General features: G+C 45.9%; 2 protein-coding genes, 2 long non-coding RNA genes and 1 pseudogene across 4 annotated transcripts; 4 read left to right on the top strand and 1 right to left on the bottom strand.

Annotated features, from left to right (window-relative positions):
- Positions 1-4,628: 4,628 nt before the first annotated feature.
- Positions 4,629-5,961, bottom strand: LOC100824817. The gene is made up of 3 exons (XR_731396.3): positions 5,550-5,961; positions 5,315-5,406; positions 4,629-5,198 (listed from the first exon to the last, which is right to left on the bottom strand). It is a non-coding gene; the product is annotated as an uncharacterized LOC100824817 (long non-coding RNA).
- Positions 5,962-6,710: 749 nt separating this feature from the next.
- On the top strand, positions 6,711-8,585 carry LOC112272016. The gene is made up of 2 exons (XR_002965685.1): positions 6,711-7,761; positions 8,247-8,585. It is a non-coding gene; the product is annotated as an uncharacterized LOC112272016 (long non-coding RNA).
- A 2,377-nt stretch (positions 8,586-10,962) lies between these two features.
- Positions 10,963-11,973, top strand: LOC100824204 (germin-like protein 8-11). The gene is made up of 2 exons (XM_003573461.3): positions 10,963-11,125; positions 11,272-11,973. The coding sequence occupies exons 1-2, from the start codon at positions 11,005-11,007 to the stop codon at positions 11,826-11,828; spliced, it is 678 nt and encodes a 225-aa protein (XP_003573509.1). The 5' UTR covers positions 10,963-11,004; the 3' UTR covers positions 11,829-11,973.
- A 423-nt stretch (positions 11,974-12,396) lies between these two features.
- LOC100824511 (F-box protein SKIP19) lies at positions 12,397-15,486 on the top strand. Its single transcript, XM_003573462.4, is given in 4 exon segments — positions 12,397-12,669; positions 12,755-12,880; positions 13,914-14,260; positions 14,642-15,486. Coding segments are annotated over 4 exon segments (669 nt in total). The 5' UTR covers positions 12,397-12,609; the 3' UTR covers positions 14,778-15,486.
- Positions 15,487-17,083: 1,597 nt separating this feature from the next.
- LOC100823895 lies at positions 17,084-18,082 on the top strand (annotated as a pseudogene).
- The last annotated feature ends 361 nt before the right edge of the window (positions 18,083-18,443 follow it).

Here is an 18,443-nt window from a genome sequence, read left to right as displayed (position 1 = left end):
GATGGTTTTAAAGCAGGATGCCGTCCATACCTCAACATAGACGCCACTGCACTGAATGGAAAATGGAATGGGCAGTTGGCAGTCGCAGTAGCTCTAGATGGAAACAATTGGATGTTTCCTGTGGCTGTGAGGTTGTTCCAATCAGAGACAGAGGCGGACTATACTTGGTTCATGCAGCAATTGCATAGGGCCATAGGACCAATGCAACCTTTGGCAGCATGCACAGATGCTTCTAAAGGCCTGACAAATGCTGGGAAAAAAGTATTTATCCATGCAGAGCAGAGAGAGTGCTTCGGCCACATGTGGCTAAATTTGATAAAGAAATTTTAGGGAGAGGTTTATGGCAGGATGTGGCCAGCAGCAAGATCATACAGCGAGAGCACATACAAATATCATATGGAGAAGATTTTTAAAGAAGATGCAAAATTTGGGGCTGAATTTGCTAATTACCTGAAAACATACCACTCGTTGTTGTGGTACAGAAGTGGATTCAACACAGATATTAAGGTTGATCATATCAACAATCATCTTGCAGAAAGTTTTAACAATTGGATCAAAGAGATCAAAGATCTGCCTGTTCATGAGCTAATAGACAATCTAAGGATCAAAATAATGAATCTTTTTAATAAGAGAAGGACTCTTTCTAATATGTTGTGTGGTGACAAGATTCCATCAGTTGTCCAACAGCAGGTATGCAGGAGTAGAAAACTACAGCATTTACATGTTGATAATGCTGGTCTTCACAATTCTGAAGTTCGGGACACTACAAATGGCAGGAGGCATGTTGTCACTCTTGACAAGCATGAGTGCACCTGTCTTGAATGGCACACAACTGGAAAGCCATGCCCACATGCTATTGTGGTTTTGGCACAGAGAACTCATTTGATGATGGGGGAATATTTGCATGAGTATTTCTCCGTTGAGAGATTTAAAGCAGCTTATGCTGGACTTGTGCCAAATCTTACTGATCAATCTCAATGGCCTGAAGTTGAACTTGGATATGACCTTTGTGCCCCTGACATCACTAGGAAATCAGGTAGGCCAAAACATAAGCGCTTCAATAGCTTTTTTGAGCGAGGGGGAAAGAAAGGAACAAAAGGCCAACGGAAAGGGGGCAAAGGAAAAGGAAGGGATCCAGATTTGGATGATTTGGACCCATTAGCCGCAATGAGAGGGAAAGGCAGTAAGGGTAAACAGAGGTGCAGCCTGTGTCACGTATTAGGGCATCGAGCGATGTCATCGCACTGCGTATTCGGCAAGCCGAAGCCTCCAAGGTTTGCTATTTGCTGTAATTTGCCGAAGCCTCCATTTTTTTAGACATTTTCCTGTTATGTGCTCAATTAAATAATTTATGTCATAATTTTCTGCCATGTTTTGACAGGGTGCATGGAAGAAGAAGAAGAAGAAGAAGAAGGAAGCAGAAGCAGCAAAAGAGGCTGAAGCAGCAAAAGAGGGAGAAGAGACACATGGTGTTGAAGATGGCAGTTCTGAAGAAGAGTGGATAGGGGGAGACAGTTCAGATGATCCTGATGCTCCTGTTGATCCTGTTGCTCCTGATGCTCCTTTTGCAGATGAGAGGTCTGAAGCTGAGCATGTTCCTTTTGTCGATGAGAGGCTCGAGGCTGATAATTTTGCTTTTTCTGTTCCTGAAGATGTGCATGTTCCTTTTGTTGATGAGTGGCCTGAAATTGACGCTTATCTTGAAGCTGATGAGCCGCCGAAGAAGAGGAAGAAGCCAGCTCAGAGGAGAAAGCCCGTTAAGAGGAAGAAGCCAGCTGAGAGGAAGAAGCAAGCGGCACCTAAAAAGAAGCCAGTTCAGAGAAAGAGAAAGCTTGCTACCCACTTGGGTTTATGAACATTGGTTGTAATTTGTGAACTTGTCCTGAACTTTTCTATCTTGTTTTGAACCTGAAGCTAGGTGCTATATGATCTTTTTCTGAACTTGTCTGTCTTATTCTGCACTTGTCATGCCTGAGAATTTCGTTCATATTCAACCTTCTCCGATTTTGATTCTGATTGCAGAAATGGATTCTACTATGAAAGTTACGCACACTGATAAAATTTGGACTCATTTTGTTAAGATTGACTTTTGTTGACCATCCCGAAATTGAGGTCTTAGCGCACCTAAATGAACCAATTTGGAGAAAGGCTCAAATTTCTACTTCCTCTAAATTGGATTCTGATTTCACCAATGGATTGGGAATGTAAAGTTATGCATGATCTCCAAATTTCAAATCATTTGGTGAAGATTTCAAATCATTTTTAGCTATGAGAGATGCCCAAATTTCATAGCTTTTTGAAATCAAAACCTACGAAAACATTCAAATCTCAATTGAACATATCGATACATTTGGCACCAAATGATTCAGAATGAAAAGTTACGCGTACTGGTCAAATTTGAAAAGTTTTTGAGGTAGTCGAATTTGGTTTGACCAGATTTGGCCGAAGTTTGATCGGGTTTAAAAGTACGTAAAACTTTGAAATCTGAAAACAAGTTATAAATGTTTTCTGCTCCAAATGACATACTTAATCTTATTACATGCTTAGAATAGTCACCACTTGTTCCAAAATAAAGATATTGTGCGATTACTTGCTCAAAAAATCAAATTTAAATGTATTCAAAATTAAAAAAATAGCAAAACATTTTATTTTTTCCCCAAACTTTGCAGGCATGTCTAATAAGTCATAAGTGGGTTTTGTATCAAATTTCAATCCATTTGGATAAATTTGCATGATGGAATTTTCACAAAATGTTGGTTTCCCCAACATCTCAGTACAAGTTTCTAAAACACCTCAGTCATATGTGGTAGCTTACACACAAACTAGTATGAAAAATTCATATTATGTTCTGATTTTTTTTATGTGACTTAATAATGAAAAAATATGAAACCATGCCAAAATTCAGATTTTTCTGATCTATATTTCATATTATTATCATTTTTTTTAAATGGCCGAAACACAAAACTTGGATTTCAAACATAATACACACACATATATCAACAAAACGCATTCAAATCATGTTTCCTATAATTGAGTGTGTCAAATTTAACATTATGTAAGCGTTTCTTCACCATTTTTTGAGACATAAAGTTCATATTTCGAATTATAACCGAAATTACGAAATATTCAAGTAATGAACGAAAAATAGTAAATGATGTCCAGAAAATTTCAAATTATGCAAGCACGTGTAATAAGTCATAAGTGGTGTGTGCACCAAATTTCAACCCATTTGGATAAAGTTGCATCATGGAATTTTCAAATTTGTTCGAATTGGCAAAATTTAGAGGACAATGTTATGTATAAAATGTTTGGCACCCCAACCCTCTCGAATCACTTAACTTGTCCCAATGGTTCCGAGCTCTCTCCCCTCCTGCTCTTTAAAATTGACCGCTCGTGGCCTCAAGCCTTATCGGGCTTGGGGGGGTCATTTTATTTTCTTTTACCCCTACTGGTCTTTTTTTGACCTGGCCCAACGAGTACTCGTCTTCTTCCCCATTAGAATCACCAAGTTGAACATTTTCCGGCCTTCCCCGCCGGCAAACCCTAAAGAGCACTCCCTCACCCGCCTCTACTCCCCGGCAGCCCCCCCCCTCCCCTCCCCACCTCCCTCCCCGGCTCCCCTCCCCTCCCACCTCCACTCCCCCGGCTCCCCTCCCCTCCCGCCTCCCGCCTCCACTCCGCGGCTCCCCTCCCTTCCCGCCTCCACTCCCCGCCACCTACCTCACCCGCCGCCCGCCTCCACTCCCTGGCTCCCCCGGCCGCCAATGGGGAGCTACGCACCCGGCCATCCCCAAGCGCTAGCCCCGCTCAACTGTGTCCTCCTAATCAACCTCAGAGGGCGGGTGCAACGTCTTGCCACCGGCGAAGGGACCCCCTCCATCACCACACTTGCCGCAATAGGAGCCGCCTTCGTCGTCATCCGCAGGCGCGGGTGCCATGCCACGACGCCGCCTCTGTACTGTGTGGTCGTAGCCATGCCAAACTGGGGGCATGTCACTCTGGAGCTTGGGGGAGAGCACGGGCACGGGCTTACGGCCGTGTTTGCAGCTCAGCAGGCCAACATTTTGGTGCAGCCTGGCATGGGGCCAGGCGAAGATGTTGCCGACGACGAGACGGTAGTCGTCGTTGGGAGCGCCAACGGGAGGCAGGTGCGAGTTGCCCTTCTTGGCAGTCCGCTGCAAGTCTACTACGACGTGTTGTATGCAGTTGCTGTCACAGGGATTGGCGCTAGGTTTTTCGGAATGGCGGCAGTCGGTGTCCTCCTCCGTGGCTCCCGGAGGCCGTAGGGGCAACTAAGAAGGGGCGCCCAATGAAGATGGGTGCCGTGAAGATGGAGGTCAGGCCGTAGGGGCTAGAGAAGCTAAGTTAGGAAATTAGAAGGAAGTTAGTAAGATTTAGCTTTTGGGTAACTAGGAAATTGGCAGATTAGCTGTGGACCAGGGCAGGACGCAGGACCCGCGAAGAAATTAGCAAGTTAGCTTTTGGGTAACTAGGAAATTAGCCAACTATGTATTTTGGATCTCTGATGTTGATGCTGACAGTGGCATGTATGAACAACTCTACGTAATATATATTTCTTAGGCTAAAATCGTTGCATGTATTCTCTTGTTACCTTAACTAATAGCCGATTACGACAGTCACTTAGAATTTAAAAGTCTCACCTAAGATTACAAAATATTACAACAGTCACTTACAATTTCAAAGTCTCACGTAAGATTACAAATATTACAACATAGTCACTTCGAATTTAGGAGTCTGACTTATTGTGCCACTTGAAACTAAGGCAACATCTTCACAAGACAAATGAAAACAACACCCAAAGTGATGGCCACACTCCAAGATGCCACGGCAACATCTCTAACTCGGCCAATTTCTGCCTTCATCTTGACTGCTTCGGCCAGTTCACTTTTCAGCTCTTCTATCTGCTGCTGCCCTTCGGAAACCTTCGTTTCCAACTCCTCTATCAACTGGTCCTGGAAAGCAAGCTCAGTTTCAAGCTTAAGCATGTCAGCTAGTAATTTTTGCTTCTTCTCCTTCTCCTCGTTCAACTGTGCTTCCAAATCAGCTAGTAATTTTTGGTTCCACACATCACTACTCTAAGGCACCACTCCCACAGTACCCAGATTGTGCTCAACATCTTCATCATCATCATCATCATCATGCTCATGCTCCAACAAGTAATCTGGGTCAAAGTAACCCTGGTTGCGTTACACAATTTAACAGTACACAACCAGTAAGCAGCCATGAGTACTCGGCACAACAACAAACAGGAAATCGAACTCAATTTGCAGCCGGCTAATGCAAAATTGCTCACCTTCTCTGAATCGATGCTACTCTCCACCGAATCCCTGAGCCAGTCCATCATGGAAGCTCCTCCCTCGTCCGTGTACCCACTTCGCCCCATCCCTGTCCACGGCGGCCAAATCATCCTCAGTTCGAGCTCCAATCGGCGGAATCGACCTCAAATAGGGCTCAATTCGGCCCGATTCTACGGGTAATCGAATCACGTGAACGAATCCAACAGTGGGGCGGGCTAGGAAATCACTTACCTCAGCTCGTGGTAAAAAACGAGGCAGCCCCAAAAATGACGGTCACGACGATTTTGGATTGGTACGCCGGCGCCTGGGGCGTCAGGGGTGCGGGTAGCTGCACGGGCACGGGTGCGAGCACAGAATCGGGCCGGCGGAAGGTTCTAGCAGCTACGAGAGTCTATCGGCGTGTTCAATCGACTGGGCGATGAGAGGAGAGTAGGGGTGCGGGTCGCGGCGCGGATCGGGCGGAGGCGGGGGAAGCAGGGGAGCGGCGAAACGGTGCGAGCAGGGGAAGGCAGGGTTCAGGCCGTGAGGAGGACGGCGGCAGCGCGGGGGCCGGCGGTGGTGCGTGAGGCGGCGAGGCTGTCGTCCCGTCCTGCGGGCGGCTAGGGCAACAAGGCTCCGGATTCCCCTGATAAGGCCAAGGTGGGTCCCACACAATAACTAAGTGTCTAACTAAGCTAATAGCCTGACCAGATCTAAACAGAGCAGTTAATGTCATTTTTGCACTTCGCGCCCCACGGTATTCGTCAATCCGTTCTTTCGTGGCGCTTCGGTTCAACATGTCTCTCGCTCAGAACTTATCACATTTGTTGTTTCGCCACCAGTTAGCGGTCCGTTTGAGCTATTTTGCCCTGGTACTACTCCTTGTGATCTTCTCCAAGTGCCCTTGTTCGAGTTGCTGACCCATGCAGCTGTGCCATCTTCAGTAGCCGGAAGCCACTGTGTTAATTAGTTAACTGTTTTGGATCTTGGATAGTTGTGTTATATGTATCCTCGAGGAGGCCTTTTGGTGTGCAGCGTAACAGCCCGAGAGCAACTAATTCCTTTTGGACTTGTTTATAATTCATGCTCATGTCATCATAGTATCATGCTTATGTCATCATCAACATTTTGCCATGTCATTAACATCATGTCGCATGAAACTACTTTCGTTTGCATAAAAGTTGTCATTTCATGTGTTTGCCTTTTCGCGTGTTCGCGAAAGCTTAAAATTATTTTTGTAGAAAATCTAATTTGATTTTGACAAATTAATTTCGGGTTTAATTAGACCTGTCCTCTCGTCTCCTAATTTGTTGCGAAAATCTAAATTTGCAAAACCTGTATGTTTGTTGGGCCAAAAGCCCATTAAGTCAAACCCTAACCCTAGACTTTTCAATCTTCTTTTTCTTCTTTCTCTTTTTCTTTCTCTCCCTTTCTTCCCAAGCTGCGCCGCTAGCCTTCTTTCCCCTTTCTTCTTCCCCGCGAGCTCCTCCCGAAGCTAGCTCCCCTGGCTCGATGTGCTCCCATGGCCGAACCCACCGGCCTCTCTCCCCTTCGGCTCTCTCTCTCGCCGAGCCGCCCCCTCTCCTCCTCTCTCCCTCTGTGCCGGCGCCTCCCGCTCCCCGCGCGCGCGCCTCCCGCTCCGCCTCCCCTGCCTCAGCGCCGCCTCGCCCGTCCCCGCGCGCCCCCTGCCGCTCCGCCTCCTCCGGCCGTGCCTGCCCACGCCGCCGAGCTATTTCGCGCGCGCCGCTCCCCGCGCCCTCCTCTGACGCGACCCCTTCTTGAGTCCGAGCCGCCTCTCCCTGGTCGCCCCTCTTCGCGCTCCTCCCTCTCTCCCGTGCTGTCTCCCCGCGACCACCGCGCCTCCTCCGGCCGAGCGCGCCAAGCCGCCTCCCCGTCGCCGCGCCTCCCCTCGCGCCCCCTTCTCCTCTCTCCTCGCGCGACCGCTCCCCTCTGCTCTTTCTGCTGCGCGTCGCCGCCTGCACCTCGTCGGCCGACCTCCTCCCCAGCTCCGCCCCAAGCACCTGGCCGTGCGTCTCCGAGGTCCATCACCGTCGACCTGCTGCTCGACCTCGCCTCCAGCACATCGCCCGCAGGCCCAGCAAGCCCATCTCCAAGCCCAAGTCCAGCAGGTCCGTGGCCTTTCTAAAAATGTTTCCCTTACGCGTGAGCCCCGTTTGTCAGCCGCCTGCTGCTTTGCTGCTATTGCCACTGGTGCTTGCTGTTTTGCTGCTGTGCTACTGTTACCGCTGCTCCGCGAGTGCTTCGCCTTGTCCTGCCCAAGTCCTTGTTGTGTGCCGTGAAGACCGAAGAACCTCCGAGCCGGAGCCGTCAACGACTACGACCACGACGATTGAACGACTACTTTGCCTACAACGACTACGTGTACGACTATCTTGACTACGTGTACGACTATCTTGACTACGTCGACTACTTCCTCTACATCGCGATGCTGCACGTGTCCAAGGTATAACGAGCGACACGAGCGACCGTCCCGTGACGTAGACTCGTAGGTTGCGATCGATGATATGCATGTGGTATGAGGTGCCGTGTATGTACCGATAGTATCGATAGTTGCAGGTACCTCGTTGCCTTTGGCATGTGCAGCCCCGACCTAGTTCGTATCCTTGTGTTGTTCTTGTTTTAAAGCATGCATCGCACCTATCCATGTAATTGTCATGTATCCTAATGCAACTGTAACATTGTTGTGTGTGTATTTAATCCATTAAACTCTATTCCTTGCATATGGAGTTGTATAGGTGCTATGTGAACTATTTTCGGACTCCATTTAACTTGGTAAATTGTATATCGGATTTACTTTCGGAATACTTAATATGTCATGCATCATCCCTATGTCACGCATCATCTCTTGATTGTGCATATTAATTACCATATGTATCGTGTATGCTTATACTTTCTTTTTATGTCGTGTATTTGCTTTTTCCTCGCTAGTCTTCGATTCCTACGACGACGACTACACTTGTGTTCTTCTTCTAGGATCCTTGCTCAATTCCGGGCAGTCGAGTACTCCAGGCAAGCAGCCATTCCTTTACCATGTTGTTTATACCCAATGTCTCTCTTTCATTCTTGCACTAAGTTACGTTCTCAGTCCTGTCACGATGCCTTTAGAATTGCATAGCTTTTTAGTTAGCTCTACTCAAATGCCTTTGCCTTGTTACTTATCTTATTACCATGTCACATGTTTGTTGTTGCCCTACATTTTGATCATTAGATGTCATGCTTAGTTGCGAGTCTAGTGTCCTTACTTGGGTTATACAGTTGCTACATCCACATGTTACTTTATGTTAATTGCAATTATTAAACTGTGATATGATATTAAACTGCAACAAGGCAACGATGGGAGGCCGTGCTCTAACGCATTGGTGTTTTGTTCCATTGGCGCCGATCTAAGTACCGAGTTCTCGTTTTCGCCGACCCAAGAAACTTCGCGCTAACCGCTCGTGCGAGAATATATGGGTTCTCCCTCGGCTTAGTACTCGTTTCATAACTCTTCCAGGGGCCACATAGTTCGGGCGTTCCATTTGGCATGTCGCATATACATTGGTGTTGTGTTTGGAGACTTGTTGGTGACTTTGCATTCATATAGGATTGCGGCACTAGTCTGGAGTGGTCATTCTGTGGACCACTACCGGCTGTCCAAGCAACTCTTGGGTCCGTACGACGCTTCGACCGGGCTATTGGTTCGGATTAGACTCAGTTGGGTGGTTCCTTGGATTAGTTGTGGGGTTTGGAAACGTCGTGTCGCCCAATCCTGCCGACACACGTCTTTGTGTGTTCCTACTTGAATGGCAACAAGGGTTGGACGAACGTGTACGGGTAAATTGGCACACCGCAGTTATGGACGACTTGGTTGGTCGTTACTTGATCATAGAGAACTTAATCATTTTAATCAACTTAATTTCATAAACTTGACTAGTAATTAAGGATTATTTATGGATATGCTTAAAATTGTTAAGTGTGAGTGTCCTTTGGATTGCTTCCTCACAGGGTGTTGAGGGAGTGATATGAGGATTGTGTTGTTTGGTGTTTAGTAAATAGGTTAATCACCTCATTTAGTAGACGCTTCTCATTCTCTACTTAGACGTTGTTAGTTAATAGAGTGTCTCTTCAGATATTGTTGCTGCTGCATAACCCCACCATATTATCCATCATTTGAGACTTGTTGCATATCTAGATTAGATCTCCCGCAAGTCTTGCGAGTACTTTGTATTCAGTTGCTTTGCAACGTTGTTTTCTTCAGAGATTCCAGCAGAGCAGGTGAGCCGCTAGCTTCTTCGTGGAGCACGACGTTGGATTCGATGTTTAGTCAGGAGATCCAGATCAGGGTTCTGAGACTTGTGGCGGGTTTCCTTCCAGCTTTCAGCCTCTTCAGGCCATGCTGTATTCTTGTTCGTACTTGAGCATAATTCGACTTCCGCTGATGTAATGATGTAATGTTGGGACATGTGTCCTCTCTCTGTAATATTTGTTTTTCTGCTCCTTGTAGGAGTTTTGTAATTACTTTCTTCTGTAGAATCCTGCGATGAGCACATTAATGCGTGTACGTATTGAGGTGTTTATCGTAGGTTAAGAATCTGAGGTTTAAATTATGCAAAGGTTAGCAATTTGAGAGTAAATTGTATAATTCCGGTCCCGGGTTCTTACATGCACACAAGCCACTGTTGCTTAACTAGCCTAGGTCTACCTCTACTAGTTCTGTAATACAGCTGGACTGGACAGGTTCCTGCCTGCGTGTGTGTGTTCTACTAGTTCCGTAATATAGCTGGATGTGTTCCTGCCTGCATGTTCCTCTCGTTGCATCTGCCCAGCCCAAAACTCGACATTCTGGGCCAGTTTTGGGCTCCACTTTTCCTTCTCCAGCCGGACTCAGTCGGTGTGTCTTCTCTTCAGTTTTGGTGAGGTTTTACAGCTAACTCAGTCGTCGGGACGTATGAACACACGCGATCTATCAACACCATGCACAGGAAAGATTAGGTACAACAGGAAAGATTAAAAGTGCTAACTCAGTCGTCTAGAGATAATATTAACACATGAAACCACGTCATTGCGTCAGATTAGTTGGTAGTGATGACTTGGCTTTCCTTATTAACTGCTCTACTACTAGATTAACTGTGCTTCATGACTACCCCCCCCAAAAAAAACTGTGCTATGTGATTAGTAGGTATGGAACCTGTTCATGAATTAGTTGTGTTAGGTGCAGTCTCCTCGTTGAGGATGTAACTGTTATTTATAAGTAATGGAGAGGTATTTTGCTGTAAAAATATAAGTTGTGTTAGGTGCAGAGAAGGGAGATATTGTAAGCCCAACTTGTGATTCCCTAGCAAGGCATGACACTGCATGAAATGCTAGCCCTGGACGTACATATACTCTCCGTTTTAAAAGAAGTGACGTCAATTTGTATAGATTTTTGTACAAATCTACGTCACTGATTTTCGGAGGAAGGAAGTATATCAAATGAAAACAGTCAACAGAATAATTAATTTAATTAGGGCTTTCTGGCAGCAGCCACGGAGGAGACCATTTCAATCCGTCGGTTAGTTCCACTCGAGTGCTTGACTCTTTCTGTTGCTCCTCACATGTTCACGCTCCTAGCTGCGGCTATATAAGCACCCTGCATAGCCAAAACATCAATAAGACGACAACCAAACACACAAGAGAAATAGAAGAGCAAAGAGCCTAAGATCAAAGGATGGCCTCGTCTTCTTTCTTCCTTCTCCTCACTACTCTTCTTGTCTCGGTCTCGTGGCAGGCCATCGCCTCCGATCCTAGCCCTCTCCAAGATTTTTGTGTCGCTGATAAGAACTCTCCAGGTACTATGTATTTCTCAATTTGATCAAGCATATTATCCTCACAAAGTACATTTATGTTGGAATGACATTCTAAAATTATTTGTACTCGACGCAATTCCAATTCCATAAAGGTCCGTGCTTACATTTACTTCTTCCTATGCATGCAGTGCTTGTCAACGGGTTTGTTTGCAAGAACCCGATGTACGTGAATGCGGATGACTTCTTCAAGGCTGCCGAACTAGACAAGCCTAGGATGACCAACAAGGTTGGTTCCAACGTCACCTTGATCAACGTCATGCAGATCGCTGGCCTCAACACCCTAGGTATCTCAATAGCACGCATCGACTACGCACCCTTGGGTCAAAACCCACCCCACACGCACCCCCATGCCACCGAGATTCTCACTGTGCTTGAAGGGACACTCTATGTGGGTTTTGTCACCTCAAACCCAGACAACAAGTTCTTATCCAAGTTGCTCAACAAAGGTGATGTGTTCGTATTTCCTGTCGGGCTCATCCACTTCCAATTCAACCCCAATCCATACAAACCAGCTGTCGCAATTGCGGCACTCAGCAGCCAAAACCCCGGAGCTATCACCATTGCTAATGCGGTGTTTGGATCTAATCCACCAATCTCAGATGTTGTTTTGGCCAAGGCATTTCAAGTGGAGAAGGGGACAATAGGTTGGCTCCAGGCTCAATTCTGGGAGAACAACCACAACTGAATAAGTCATAAAGAATGCCATGAAAGATCTGTATGTTTGTACTATTGCAAGTGACTTGCTTTAATATCTATGGTATGAAATAAATGGATCACATATTTGTATTGTGCTAGTGCTCGTCTGTGAACTGCCACTTTGAATAATCGCCAATATGGAGTTTTGTGAGAGACTATTACACTCATGACCCAACGTGTTTAGTTTCGCCATAGAATAACAAAATTTGCAACTCGGTTTTTGTTCCAAACTAAAGTTGTCAGAAAAATCACTAACATTCCGTTTGACCCTCCGCTGACGGACAGCCGTCAACGACTTATCACTGGTGACACCTACAACAGGTTCTCGAGCATGCGTTCGTAGAAGAAAAATCGAACGCTCTCCCATTTGACACCGGCAGTGATACTTTGTGCATTTCTTACATGCCATATGTAAACACTTTTTTTTCCTTCAAAAAAAAAATGTAAACACTTTCCTTCAGCAAGCGAGCCACCATTTTCTGATCTTTTCTACGGAGGAGTACATTTAATTTCACCACCTGGCTCACCGCTTCGCCCACTTTCACCACCTGGCTCCTGAGCCTCTCTGAGCACCCGCCACGTCGCGTGCGCGCCGCGACATATATCGGCAGAGAACACCGCTCGCTCTCTCCCATGACCCATCCCATTCCCACCCCCTCGCTCTCCGCTCCGGCCTCCGCGCGCCTCTCGATCCTTCTAGGGGTTAGGGTTTGGTGTGGTGGCTCGATCTGAATCTGCTACTGTTTCGATTTGGGGGCACGGTGCACAGGATGCGGCGGCGCCAGGGAGCAGGACGGCCGGTCCCTGATCCTGCCCATCTCCAACTGCGAGTAAAATCGGCGCTTACTCTGTTTACTGTTTAGGCTTGGCCTGCCCCAATGGCCTTACCCGAATGTCCGTGCTTCTGCGTTGCAGGGCGAGCGAGAAGTACAGGAGGGAGAAGAAGCAGGAGACCATGCTGACAGCCCACCACATGCTGTGGGCGATGGCGACGCTGGGGTCTCAGAACCTCTCGAGCTCGACCTGCGCAAGTACAGAGAGGTGCGTGCGTGCGTGCTTGCTTGCTTACTGAATGAATGTGCAGTGGATGTTTTGGCAAATCGACCGAAATTGGACTGATTCTGAGATGCATGTATGCGAGTAAGAGCTTGTTGGTTTCTGACAGTTAATTGGCACCCCAGATCAGGGAGGCATACAACCACTTCCTCTTGGTCTCTTTTGTGTTGTGTGTTTGTGTGTGTCTCTTAGAGCATCTCCTGCAGCTCTCCCAAAATTTGGTTCCCTATATAAGATCACCCCGCCCCCCCCCCCCCCCCCCCCCCCTCCCCTAAATCTCTCTTCTCTGTAGCAGATTCCTCAAATCTGTCATGGCATTCTTTCAGACTTGTTTTTGTTGCCTGTTAAGGCTGAGGAGCTTAAACTGAATCTGGTTTCATATTTTATTACTATATAACATATATCAATGCATATGTAACATGATTAAGCATGCTAGTGGAACTTTATCCACATCAAAAAACACGGAGAAACATCATAATTAGTAATCACGTGTAAGATACGACCTAATAAAAATGATTAGCATCACATGATCAGCACACAACAAGGATTAGCGTCAATTATCTTAGCACATAAATATCTACAATCTCTTACATGGATTGGCATCGATTAGCACCAAATTGCATTGATTAGCACACCCTAATGATTAGCATTAGGGATAGGGAATCCTTACTTGCCCTCTCAAATATGAGAATTTGTGAGCAGGATATTGGGGATGCCTAGGATAGGTAATCTGCTGGGATGTATTACCCAAATAAGACTGGATGAGACGGGGAATGTTGATTAGAGTAAATGGACATATATATAAAAGAATTACTTAGACATCTGAAGTTTCTTCAGTCTAAACAATTTGATAATCCATAGGTTTCCTCCTAAATGTTGTTACCTTGTACAGAGAAGCTGCTCTAACTACATTGCATTAAATTCTTCTATCTTGTGCGCAAGCTGTGATTTAGCATGGCATCATTCAAATTAAATTTGGTCATCCTTGTTCTCTTTTTAATGATTCCGTTATTTGTAGGTACTACCTTCCACAATGGAGGTGGAGCCAAACCCTTTTCCTGTGCCTGAAGTTAGGGATTGGTCTGAGCTCCCAGTTGATGCTCTTTCTGCTATCTTCACAAAGCTTGGGACCATTGAGATCCTGATGGGAGCAGGGCTTGTGTGCCACTCATGGTTGGAGGCTGCCAAGTTGCCTGAGCTGTGGCGTTTCGTGGACATGACCGAGCACAAGGTGGTTTTCTCGAAGGCGGAAAGCGTCATGTGCAAAATGGCAAAGGTGGCCATAGATTGTTCTGACGGACGGATGGAGTCATTCTGGGCACAGTAGTTTGTCAGTAGCGAACTCCTGGATTACATTCCAAGCAGGTATTTTTTTTCTTTGGGCCCTACATCTCTGCTCTTGAATGTCAGTACTGCTTTTTACTACGTGTGTGACATGTCTGGTATAGTTAGGTGTTCAAAGGTCAATGCAAATGCTAGAGCTGAGTAGTTTGCAAACTAAAATCAAATACGGCTGTACCTGCTAGCTCCTTTGTCTCTGCAACTAGGAGGACCAGAGCATATTCATGTCAGATCGCTTATAGCAAAATAAGTGAGCTAGATCGTGAGACTCACTTAATATTTATGGTTGATGATTATGTAATCTCTCCAACCACTTGTCTTTAAGGAGAAAGTATGCCTACAATAAACTTGTTATGCAGTCCTGTTGTACTTATTGTCTGAGTATGGTTTCATATAATTCTGCAGAGGCAACTCTTTGAAGAGCATCCGAATCATCGACTCCAGATCAGATTCCCTTTCGCCTGACGCAGTTACTAGGCTTGTAGCTAAATGTCCAATGCTAAAACAGATGGAGTACTCGCATCAGTATGGTGACAGCTAGTGGGAAGACTACTTGACTTCGTATGAAATGGTGGCTCGTGCCGCCGATTACGGCGAGGTGGCAGCAATGGAGTATGATGGCGACTATGGTGACGTCTATTGGGAAGACTCCTCAAATCCCTCGTCCCCTGAGGGAGACTGACTGGGGCAACGTGAGCTGTGAATGTGATGGCACCTGATACTACCAAGTTCCAATGTTCCATGATTAGTACTCTCTCTGATCTTCTCCCGGTGCCCCTGTTCTGTGTTGCTACCCATGCAGCTGTGTCATCTTCAGTAGTCGGAAGCCACTGTGTTAACTGTTTTGGATCTTGGATGGTTGTGTTATATGTTATCCTGGAGGAGGCCTTTTGGCTGCAGACAAGCCAGTGTTGCTTGAACTAGCCTACGTTACCAGTAGTGTGTGTTTTACTAGTTGTGTAATATAGCTGGACAGGTTCCTGCCTGCATGCGTGTGTTTTACTAGTTGTGTAACATAGCTGGACACTGGACACAGGTTCCTGCCTTCATGTTTTTCTCGTTGCATCTGCTAATGGTTGTATATGTGCCAGGCTGCCGGCTGCCAGCAGGGGCTAGTTTGTGATCTGACGGCCTCTTCTCCGATAGTTAGTTCCCATGAAACATTTTATGGGTGTTGGAGCAGGCCGCAGAACATGCTACGAAGTGAAACCTGCAATCTTGTTGTATGAAAACCTGTATCTTGCGTACAATTCATGGTTCTAAAAGGACTCTTGTGTCTGGAGTCTGGACTCAGTATGAGATACGGATGAAATGTGGCTTTCTTCCTCGATCCACTGAATTAATTCCGGAACCCCACTTGTACTTGTTATGGAGCTAGGTGGAGACTCAACGATGCAATGTTTTTCGAACTTGTCTTTTCCGAATTGGATCACTGAGCCCACGGTCCACCTATTTGGAAGATCGAATTCTCACAGTATGCTGCCGATAGATCTACAGTGCAGGTCTTCCTAGTTGGTTCTCTCAGAAATCATCAGGACCAGCAACATGCATCCCATCTACTGTATGAATTAGACCTGGGCATGGACCACCCGATCCAGAGGCCTGCCCAAACTCGGCATCGCGGATCAGTCTTGGGATTCACTTTTCCTCTTCAAAGGCCCGGCCCAAAACTCGGACCGAAAGCCCAGGGGATTAATATATCTGGAAGGTCCTCTCAAAAAAAAATATACTGGAAGGTGGCCCTCCGAAAGTCCGGATCGGATATGATCATATGACTCACAGTACTCCACGGAGATGGCTGTCGCTGGTCGATCCAAAACATGCCTCAACCAGCAATGTTCCAGCCAATCCGACTCAGTCGTGTGTTTTCTCTTCGTTTTCTCCGACTGCTAGCTAACTCAGTCGTCGAGACGTAATATGAACACGCGATCTATCAACACCACGTCAGATTAGGTAGCACGGAAAGAGCAAGTGCTACTGTATTTTCTTTTTTTTACCTTTTGGAGCTCCTTTCAGTGATGAGTCTACGGGTAACTCAGTCGTCGAGAGGTAATATGAACAAGCGATGAAACCACTTCATCGCGTCAGATCATTAGTTGGTAGTGCTGACTTGGCTGTCCTTATTAACTGCTCTACTTGATTAACTCGCAAGGGAAGCATTTGAAGGCCTAGCTAGGGCGACATATGTGTGCAGTGACACCATAGTTACGTTGTGTCCTGCCAAAAAAAAAGAAAGTTGGGTCACCATAAATTAAAATTTTCTAGAGCAGTTATGTAGATATATGTTTGAACTTTTGCTTGCATGAAACCGGCCATATCGATCAGAAGAAGAGGCCATATCGATCAGAAGAAGAGAAATGGTGCACTGTCAATTGTGAGAGAACTGATACGTAGTATTTCTCCGTTCCATAATTCTTGTCGAGTAGTAGGTTGGTTACTTGGTTTGATGCAGAAACATATCCAACCCGACCTGACTAATTAAGCTTGGCAATAATTCTCACATTTGATGATATCTTATACAGTAACCTGTTCATAAATTAGTTGTGTTAGGTGCAGAGAAGGGAGATATTGTACGTAGCAAGCCTTCACATATCAAACGGAGTAGAAAAGTTGACAGCAGAATAATTAGTTTAATCAGCGCTTTCAGGCAGCAGCCACAGAGGGAGACCATTTCAATCCGTTGGTTAGTTCCACTCGAGTGCTTGACCTCTTCTGTTGCTCCTCACATGTTCACGCTGCTAGCGCTAGCTGCTGCTATATAAGCACACCCTGCATAGCCAAAACATCAACAAGACAACATTCAAACACACAAGAGAAACGGAAGACGAAAGAGCCTAAGATCAACGGATGGCCTCCTCTTCTTCCTTCCTTCTCCTAGCCGCTCTTCTTGCCTCAGTTCTCCTGGCAGGTTATCGCCTCGGATCCAAGCCCTCTTCAAGACTTCTGTGTCGCAGATAAGAACTCTCCAGGTACGGTGTACTCCTCGATTTGATCAAGGATATTGTTCTCACAAAGTATATTTATGTTGGAACGACATTCTAAAATTACATGTATTTGATGCAATTCCATAAGGTTCGTGTGCTTACATTACTTCTTCATATGCATGCAGTGCTTGTCAATGGGTTTGTTTGCAAGAACCCAATGTACGTGAATGCAGATGACTTCTTCAAGGCTGCCGAACTCGACAAGCCTAGGATGACCAACAAGGTTTGATCCAACGTCACCTTGATCAACGTCATGCAGATCGCTGGCCTCAACACCCTTGGCATCTCAATAGCGCGCATCGACTACGCACCCTTGGGTCAGAACCCACCGCACACACATCCCCGCGCCACCAAGATTCTCACCGTGCTCGAGGGGACACTCTATGTGGGTTTTGTCACCTCAAACCCGGACAACAAGTTCTTATCCAAGGTGCTCAACAAAGGTGATGTGTTTGTGTTTCCTGTGGGGCTCATCCACTTCCAATTCAACCCCAATCCATACAAACCAGCTGTCGCAATTGCGGCACTCAGCAGCCAAAACCCTGGGACTATCACCATTGCCAATGCGGTGTTTGGATCTAAACCACCAATCTCAGATGATGTTTTGGCCAAGGCATTTCAAGTGCAGAAGGGGACAATAGACTGGCTCCAGGCTCAATTATGGGAGAACAACCATAACTGAATCAAGCCTTAAACAATGTCATGAAAGATCTATATGTTTGTACTATTGCTAGTGTACTTGCTTTAATTTCTAGATATGTTAAGATATAAAATAAACGGAACATATATATGTATATCGTACTAGTGCTTGTCTGTGAACAGCGACTTTGAATAAATACCTATATGGAGTTTTGTGAGAGAATGCTACTGGATCCACTGTGTTTAGTTTCTCCATAGAATAACAAAATTTGTTTCACGTGCGACTAGGATACAAACAATCGTTTACACAAACCGTTGTCTTCGTTGACACAGAGTCAAGGAGATTTTTTAGGAATAAAAGAAACAACAGAAGAAACATGTACATGAGTACTTATGGTCAGCTAGCAAAATTAGCTGACCTTGCTAAGGGGACATGGATGGAGTGTGTAAATTGCCCGTGGTGAAAGGCAGATATGTGCAGTGTTTTTTCTCTCGAAAAGGTGAATAATCCCATCCAAGAAAGACCATGAAGAGAAGCATTCCATGGAGAACTGAAGTTATGGATTTCTTTTTTTTTTGAGAGC

Source organism: Brachypodium distachyon, chromosome 3, assembly GCF_000005505.3.
Source record: "Brachypodium distachyon strain Bd21 chromosome 3, Brachypodium_distachyon_v3.0, whole genome shotgun sequence".
Lineage (NCBI taxonomy): Eukaryota > Viridiplantae > Streptophyta > Magnoliopsida > Poales > Poaceae > Brachypodium > Brachypodium distachyon.
This window is presented reverse-complemented; position numbering and strand designations above follow the sequence as displayed.

Coding starts and splice junctions, on each gene's coding strand:
- LOC100824204 (XM_003573461.3), top strand. CDS start 11,005: ATGGCCTCGTCTTCTTTCTTCCTTCTCCTCACTACTCTTCTTGTCTCG. Junction 11,126..11,271: donor CGCTGATAAGAACTCTCCAG/GTACTATGTATT, acceptor CTATGCATGCAG/TGCTTGTCAACGGGTTTGTT.